This window comes from Ctenocephalides felis, unplaced genomic scaffold (genome assembly GCF_003426905.1).
Source record: "Ctenocephalides felis isolate EL2017-DRISC unplaced genomic scaffold, ASM342690v1 CF-g0.4_SCAFFOLD_00845, whole genome shotgun sequence".
Taxonomy (NCBI): Eukaryota; Metazoa; Arthropoda; class Insecta; order Siphonaptera; family Pulicidae; genus Ctenocephalides; species Ctenocephalides felis.
Window position 1 is genome coordinate 84985210 of NW_020536999.1, and position 8753 is coordinate 84993962.

Sequence of the window (8753 nt, forward strand, 5' to 3'; positions counted from 1 at the left end):
ATTAGCCCATCAAATTATCAGATATTTTATAGAGATTTCAACAATAAGTATAAATTTTGTTTACATTCCTATGGATTCTGTACCAATGTTTATCCGTTAGACAGCGACGCAACGCTTACGCGCTTTATATTTTGTCTCTATGAAGTTAAAGCAGTACGATTGCTTTGAAAAAAAAGTTTAGATCTTCCAAAATATGTCAAAATAAAAAAAAAGTAATTTTTTGTCCAATTTATAGTTTTTCAAAAAACTCATTTTTTTCGAAGTAATTTTATTTCAAAAATGTTATTCGTTTTTTATTCGTTTTTTAAAAAAATTTTTTTTTGATACGGGAAGTTTCAGCAATTTGCCTTAAGGCACGATGCCATAAATATCAAAAAGTGCACTTAGTATTTGTAGTATTCTTCTTAACAATATTTGAATATGCTGCCATATTTTCTCCCCTCTTTTCTGGCAATCTCAATCATCTGTCAATTTTATTCTTCGTCTCTGGCAACACGAAAACTTCAACAGACACGAAAACTTCAACGACTTCAACAGTCACTGTGCAATTTGTCCTAACCGACGATTTTTGTAAGTGGGTAAGTACTTCTAAAAACATTCCTTCATTAATTATTTATAATTTATTGTTATTTTTTACATTTAGGTTTTTTTGGGTATAAATTAATAATCATGTCGTCGAGTGACAGATTAATTTTAAGTATAAGTACACAAATAGAATCGGTTAAAGTTGCAGATGGCCGAAAAGGTTATGAAGCTCTGTCTCATATTTTAACAAAGAACTTAGAATTAAATAATCCGGATGATGTGTGGTCGAAGTTATTTAATTCTATCAACTTTTGTCTGCAACAGGTACGTGGAATATTTTAATGCCATTTAATAAAAGTGTTTAAGTATTATTTTGTTCTAGGTTTGCGCCATATTGTGCATTTGAAAATAAATATCCTGAACAATTGAGCCATGCTGATGGAAATTCATTTGTAGAACTTCTTATTAACGTTAAGGTAAACCAGATAATATAACTATAAATAAAATTTATAAATTACTATTTAATAAACTTATTTATTTACAGGATTCATGTTCAGTATCAGATCACTTTGATTTATTAAGCAATTGTGTGGAAGCATTCGTTGAATTAGTGATCTTCACCACTGTTGAATATACAGAAAAATGGTTTAAATTATTTGAAATGACTTGCAGAAATGTTATTTGTCTAGGATAACAAGAATCAATAGTCAGTTCTTGTTGTAGAATTGTCGGTGAATTCGTACTTGAATGTTTAAACTTTAAAAACATTCGAGTACGAATTCACCGACAATTCTTAAACTTTACTTCAACTTAAACTTTAAACGAACCAATTTTAATGGACAGATTTTTGAAATCGACGTTGTTAAATAAACCAAAATATCATCCAACAACTTTAAGCTTTCATGTTTAAAAGTGATGAAAGCTTGAAGTTGATGGAGGATATTTTGGTTTTGATGTTGGTGAATGATGGCTCAGGTAAGTCATTGTAAAAATATTTATATATATATGTATATAGTATCCCAGAAAACAAAGTCAAGCCAATACTGGGTCAGTGGTACTTGGAATTTTGAAAAATCGATTTTTATTTTTTATCAATTAGGCCTGTGTTGAAACAAGGCGGCGACATTTATCTTATTGCTCTTGTTAAAACAATATCTATAAAAAATTTGTACGATGATTGTATGCCCTCACAATGGATGGGTAAACACAAATATTATTATGAATATATATTTATATATTTATTATACATATGTATGTTATTTATTTCAGAGTTGTGTGAATTCTGTATGAAACTTCTCAACACTAATTTAAACCTGGATCTATCAACATTAGTAAAGATCTTAAAATTTGTTGTCCCCAATGGTTGCAAGTGCTCCAAACTTGCCATTGAGCTTCTTAAATTTTTATCAAACGTTAGGAAGTTATATGGTGTAAATTGTATTAAAACATCTAAACATTTGCAAGAAGAAATATTCAGTTTAATAATTGCCATATGCTATGAGGTGAGTTTTGAAAATAAACATATATATTTATTTTAGTGGCAGATTAGTCAATCGAGTTTTATTTTAGATTCCAACAAATTTTCCACAAACATTTTGCGCATTTGCAAATGATATCACACCAAAGTTGTTATTGTTATGATTCTTCGGATGGAAATAATTAAAAAAAAGGTAATTTTTATATTTTTGTAATTATATTTATATTACAGTTAGTTTTCAGATTTTTTAGATCTTAGGTTTTTTAGATAATAGGTTTTTAGATTTTAGGTTTTTAGGTCTTTTAGGCTTTTAGGTTTGTTAGGTTTTAGAATTTCTAGATTTTAGAAATTCTAGTCTAGTTTTAAAAGCTTTTAAACCGATTTACGACGATCTCAGCAATGATAATTTACTTTCAAGATGTGTAGTTCAAGATTGAATCCATAATCAGAAAAAAATGAAAGCTATAACCAACTAGTGTAAAAAATATGCCTAAAAACCGTGAATACTAGTTCTACTATTGTACAATTTGCTGCATACATATACATAATCATTATTATTGATTGTGGATAACCTAGGACCTAAGTGTGGGTATAATTCCCATTGGTATGCCGAAAAATTGGATGCTGCACGTGTGAAAGTGGCAGATCAGCGCGCCAATGAGAACACTCAGGATATAATCGTTGATCAAAAATAATTTTTTCTAATCTCTTCATGTATTTCTGTACTTGAGCTTACAATTATGAATATGCTAACGTTAGCAGTAATTCACTATAGGCATTTAATTATCTAATTTACTATAATATATTACATTATATCAATAGTGAGATAATAATTTATTTAATTATCATATGCTTTTTGTAACAGAGACGTATGATGAAGCACGAGATTTTGAATTAGATGCCCTAAATCTGTCTACAAATGATGGTTTTGCTGCTATTAAAGCTAATAAAAAATTAGATATAGCAGACAAAGGAAAGAGGATGTGCCGTAAACCTTTACGCTTTTGTGATACAGAAGATGACTCTATCCCTGTACAAAATGGTAGGTATTTATTTTATCTTTACCTAAAGTCTTTTCTCTAATAATTTTAATATTAATTTTATTTATTATATAGAAACTAAATGTAAGAAAAGGCCAGCATCGGTATTAAGTTCTTGTGAAAGTGAAGGTATGGAACATATAAAGTTATTTAATTATAAACAATCATTTCGTTCCATATTAATCGAACACTTTATTTTCAGAAAGCGAAATTGATAATATTGAAATGCCTCCTACTACCTACATGACTCAAAATAATGGTCAGCAGAAGTCACAGTTAGTACAAGATTTTGATTTTTGGCGGAAGGATAGTCCTCAGTCTCCTCGTTTAAATAACAACTCTGATAGCATTGGTATGGTTGCATTTAAAAAAATTTTTTTTTTTTAATTTTATTTAATTGACTTAATCCAATTTTTATTTATTTAAATAGATCCCTCTCGTCAATCAAGTATGGAACAACCGTCTCCTATCTTTATTCGACCTCAGAACTTCCAGCTGATGACCAGACGTCTTTCTCTGTTTCAAGTGAGGTGGATACGCATGGTCATGACTGTTGTCGTAAGTATTAATTTAGTAATTAAAATGTTCTTATTCATATTTGTATTATCGTTATTATAAATTTTGCAATATTCATGTATGGACAGGGAAATTATTAAGCAAAGTGAAAAGTTTGAAAACTTTGGTTTCGTCAATTTATTTGATGCTCTCAGAAAAAAATGACATCACCAACAATTCTGTCAAGGAAAAAATAGATTTTGGATTGCCAATCCAAACTCGGAGTCAGTTGGCAGTATTTGAGACAAAAATTCAAAATGTGTAGCTACTCAATATGTAAGTTTTTTTTATTGCAAATTTAACTTTGAACCTATAAACCTAATTGCATGATCAAATTTCTATTCATTACTTATCAATTTATTTCTGCTTACTATTAACTTCCTGTAGGGTAAGTTATTGTAATGGGCCGAAAATCGGAATTGAAAATTTTTACATTTCTCGACGTTTTGAAGGTTTCTGAACGTTTTGGCATACCTCAGAAAAAATGGATGTGTGTGTGTCTGTGTGTGTGTATGTATGTGTGGATACAATTTTCCAGTCACGTTTTAGGGCGCACGGATCAACCGATTTGAATGGTTCAAAAAACATCCGATTCCTATTGTTAGGGAAAAGAGCTGATTAGTTTTTGGCAAAGGCAGGTCCCGCCGTTTCGGAGATACGGAGCAAAGAGTGCAGAAAATAGAAATCGTATTTTTGAGAGAACGGAGTATCCGATTTAAATGATCTAAAAAACATTCAATTAGTAATGATTGGGAGAAGTGTTTATTAGTTTTTGACAAAGGCAGGCCCAGCCATTTTGAAGATACGGAGCTAAATATGTAAAAAATGGCAGTTTTTGAGAGAACTAAGCGTCCGATTTAAATTATTCAAAGAACTTTCTGCTTGTCTTAACAAAATAATCGATTTTGGAAAAAAAAAATTTGTCCCATTTTTTTTTTTTTTTTTTTTTTTTTTTTTTTAGTTTTTTGTATATCGAAAATATTTATTTTTAATTCTGACTATAGTTCTAATATACTTTACAAATAATTTCAACTCTGCAATTCAGTTTATATAATATTTATAAATTTTAGACAATGTTACAATATTTATAATAATCTATTTGAAAACATTCAGTAATCCTCGAACATTTCATTACGGTACGGGAAGTTCCAGCAATTTGCCTTAAGGCACGATGCCACCCACCCCACTAGTTCAATTATGTCTTAGACTTATTGTTTTCAAATTACTATATCTTCATTGCTTTGTTTTTTTCTGTTATTATTTCAAAGCGAGAAAATGTTAGGCAGCTTGGCGGTGCAAGTTTTGAAAAGCATGTAAGGAACGCGTTGGTGTTGACTGTTTCTGATGTTATGGCTTATAACATGAGTTGGACAGGTGTCAAAAATACGATCAAGATCGACGGCTTAATATTTATAAAATTGATCACAGGTAAAGCTTGCCTAAACTTTTGTTATTTTCTAACTCAGTTTGTCTCATTATATTGAATAGAATACGAATTACTTCAATCTTAAAACTGTAACTTTATTCATAATTCTATTTTTCAGATGCAGTTTTACAAAAATGGAGTGACTCTGATAAGGAAAGAATTGAAAAAGTTTTCAAGTCATGGTTCCAACATGCTGGCGATCGCCTTAAATAACACTAATTATAATAATCAAAAATAGTAAAAATATTGATAAGATTACTTATATGGAAATGTAATATTATTTTTATTGTGTTATCAAATAAAAATTATTTAAACAATTTTTTCCTTATTATCAATTATACAATAGCCTCTTATTTGTAACATAAAAATGTTAATATTACGATCTCTGAAAAATGTTAACATTATGATCTCTGAAAAATGTTATCTTTCTGATATCTTTTCGATGATCTCTTAAAGATGACACTAGATGGCTCATAAGAGAGCTTTATGTTAACTTTATCTTTTTGGTCATCATTTCTGATATCAGATCTTGAATAATGTTAACATTAAGAGGGCTTTATGTTAACTTCTTGCCAAAAGGGTTATTAGGTTTTTTAGATCTTAGGATTTCTAAATTTTAAGATTTCTAGATTTTAGGATTTCTAGATTTGAGGATTTTTAGATTTTAGGATTTTTAGATTTTAAGATTTCTAGATTGCACCTGCCTTTGCAAAAATTTCACCAGTTGTTTATTTCGTCAATATTAGTAAAATGTTTTTTGAATTATTTAAATCGGACGCTCCGTTATCTCAAAAACTGAAATACCATTTTTGGCACTTTTTGCCCCGTATCTCCGAAACGGCTAGACCTGCTTTTGCCAAAAACTAATCACCACGTCTCCTTATCAGTAGGAATCGAATTATTCAAATCGGTTGATCCGTATTCGCGAAATCATCGACGAAAATTTGTATTCGCACACACACACTTAGATTTGAGGATTTTTGGATTTTAAGTTTTCTAGATTTTAGGTTTTAGTTTTTTAGTTTTAAGGATTTATAATTTTGAAGAATTCTAGATTTGTTGAGGATTTTGTACTGTTTGTAATTTTCACCCTAGTCACGTCTAAAGAAGTTTTACTTTAACAATGAGTCTGAGTGTAAAAAATATTGTAAATTCAAAAACGTGTCACTAATATTTAAGACATTATATATGTATTTTTAAATTAAATTCATGTCACTAATTCCAATCATGCATCTGATTTTTTACATTTTTTAACTTCCCGTAGGATAAGTTGTTGCAATGGGCCGAAAATCGAAATTGAAAATGTTTACATTTCTCGACGTTTTGAAGGTTTCTGAACATTTTGACATACCTCAGAAAAAATGGATGTGTGTGTCTATGTATGTATGTATGGATACAAATTTCCAGTTGCGTTTTCGGGCGCACGAATCAACCGATTTGAATGGTTCAAAAAACATTCGATTCCTATATTGATAGGAAGATGTGCTGATTAGTTTTTGGCAAAGGCAGGTCCAGCAGTTACGGACATAAAGAGCAAAGAGTGCAGAAAATAGAAATCGAGTTTTTGAGAGAACGGAGCATCCGATTTGAATGATCCAAAAGATATTCAATTTGAAATGATCGGGAGAAGTAGTGATTAGTTTTTGGCAAAGGCAGGTTCATCCGTTTCAGAGATACGGAGCTAAATGTGTAAAAAATAGCAGTTTTTGAGAGAACTAAGCGTCCGATTTAAATGATTCAAAGAACTTTTTGCTTGTCTTAACAAAATAATTGATTTTGGAAAAAAAAATTTTGTTTAAATTTTTTTTTTCTTTTTTCAAAAAAATATTTTTTTGTATATCGAAAATAATTCAGATTTTATTTTTAATTCTGACTAAAGTTCAAATATACTTTAAACAAATATTTTCAACTCTGCAATTCATTTTATATAATTCTTATACATATTAGACAATGTTACAATATAATCTATTTGAAAACATTCAGTATTTCTCGAACATTTCGTTACGGTACGGAAAGTTCCAGTAATTTGCCTTAAGGCACGATGCCATATACGCAACTAGTTTTTAAATTAAATTCATGTCACTAATTCCAATCATGCATCTGATTTTTACATTCTTTCTTTTCCATTTTCAAATATCCCGCGGTCTCAATCGATACCAACTTCATCGATAATATTGTCATGCAAGATGGCCGATTTGACATTTTGCAGCGAACTAATATTTATTCGAATATCAAACAAAATTGAATGTTTATTAAATTTATTATTTTATAAAGAAGTTTACAGGTAATAATTAGACAAAAGTGAAGTGAATATTAATATGACCACTGTTACTTCACCGTCCGTAGAATTAAGTTCGTACCGGGATCAACATTTTAAGGTAACAGATATATGTGTAATATAGGTTAGGTAGTTTATTTACTGCTTGAATAATTATTATTAAATAAGTTTCTTAGAAAATTTCAAGGTATTACTGTTTTATGGAAAAAGTACCGCCTACATTGCATAATAGTTGTCTACAGATAATTGTTATAAATAGTAGCCTCAGAACCAATATTTTCAGTAGATTTTTCCATACAAAACTGTGTTCAAATATTTCTGATGAATGAAGTGAAGATGACACATATATGTATACATAATAATAATTAGTACTGCTCTAAGGCTTGTTGAAAAAAATGTTGAATGTTTTTATATATAAATATAATTTAATTTAACGTTGACTTCTTCTTATGGAAATCACAACTTTTTGTTTCGTTAGAATTTAGAGATCTCTCAATGCTCCTAAGCACCCTAGGGTAATTTTTTATTCATAATATTTGTTAGTTATTTGCTTTCTAAACTAAAATTGTAGTGTAACAAAGTTTGCTGATGCTTCAACATTTATTGTATTGCACCAAGAAAATAAAAGGAAAAATATTTACATATTTTTTTATATTACATGTCTAAGACTGCTTATATTAAATGAAATCAAAACTATATATATTTTTAAAACGTTTCTCGATCATTGTATCAATTTAACACATACTTGCAATTAGACTAGGAGATACTTTTTTCATAAAATTGTAAATATCCTGAAAATTTACAAAAAAATCTTATTAATATATGTTATCAAAGTAGGCATATTAAAGTATAATGTATTAAAACTACTATATTCTAAGACAAATACAAAAATTATTATAAGTTTCTAAACATTTCTTGTTCATTGTCTCAGTTTGAAATACATACTGTGGTGCTTTTTTTATATATCATAAAAATCTTCAAAATTTCTTAAAAAAAACTCATCGAGTAGTGTTTGTTATTAAAGTAGATTGTTAATGATTATAGATTCTTAAAGGAATGTGCTTAACGTAGAATACATGCTCAGACTTGAAGGTACTCTTCTCATAAAAAGTGAATATCTTGAAAATTTCTATGAAAACTCGTCAATTTTGGTATTTCTTTGAATTTGGTTTGTACTAGACATATACAAGTACAACATACAATTATAAGGTCTGCTGTATTAAATAAATTAACATATATTTAATAACCTTTTATAATTTATTTCCTCAGGGGTCTCGGAGTGAACAAGATCGTCTCTTAAGAACATCATCAACCCTCTACGTAGGCAATTTATCCTTTTACACAACTGAAGAGCAAATATTCGAATTGTTTTCAAAATGTGGAGACGTCCGAAGAGTTATTATGGGTTTAGATAAATATAAAAAGACACCTTGCGGTTTTTGCTTTGTTGAA

The 8753-nt window shown here is 29.1% G+C and overlaps 2 protein-coding genes across 3 annotated transcripts in view; both read left to right on the plus strand.

Moving 5' to 3' along the window:
- Positions 1-515: 515 nt before the first annotated feature.
- On the plus strand, positions 516-2195 carry LOC113376715. Of its 2 annotated transcripts, XM_026616740.1 has the most exons (6): positions 516-578; positions 644-849; positions 908-1001; positions 1070-1500; positions 1795-2027; positions 2095-2195. In XM_026616740.1, the coding sequence occupies exons 4-6, from the start codon at positions 1428-1430 to the stop codon at positions 2164-2166; spliced, it is 378 nt and encodes a 125-aa protein (XP_026472525.1). In that variant the 5' UTR covers positions 516-578; positions 644-849; positions 908-1001; positions 1070-1427; the 3' UTR covers positions 2167-2195. The 2 variants fall into 2 exon arrangements, with proteins under 2 accessions (XP_026472525.1, XP_026472534.1); XM_026616749.1 differs by lacking the exons at positions 1795-2027; positions 2095-2195 and having other exon boundaries at positions 1070-1438.
- Positions 2196-7262: 5067 nt separating this feature from the next.
- LOC113391201 (nuclear cap-binding protein subunit 2-like) overlaps positions 7263-8753 on the plus strand; it is a 4429-nt gene continuing 2938 nt past the window's right edge. Inside the window, exons 1-2 of the mRNA XM_026627153.1 lie at positions 7263-7401; positions 8571-8747. Coding sequence (XP_026482938.1) covers positions 7342-7401; positions 8571-8747 — 237 coding nt within the window. The 5' untranslated portion in view covers positions 7263-7341. The remainder of the gene's footprint in view (positions 7402-8570; positions 8748-8753) is intronic.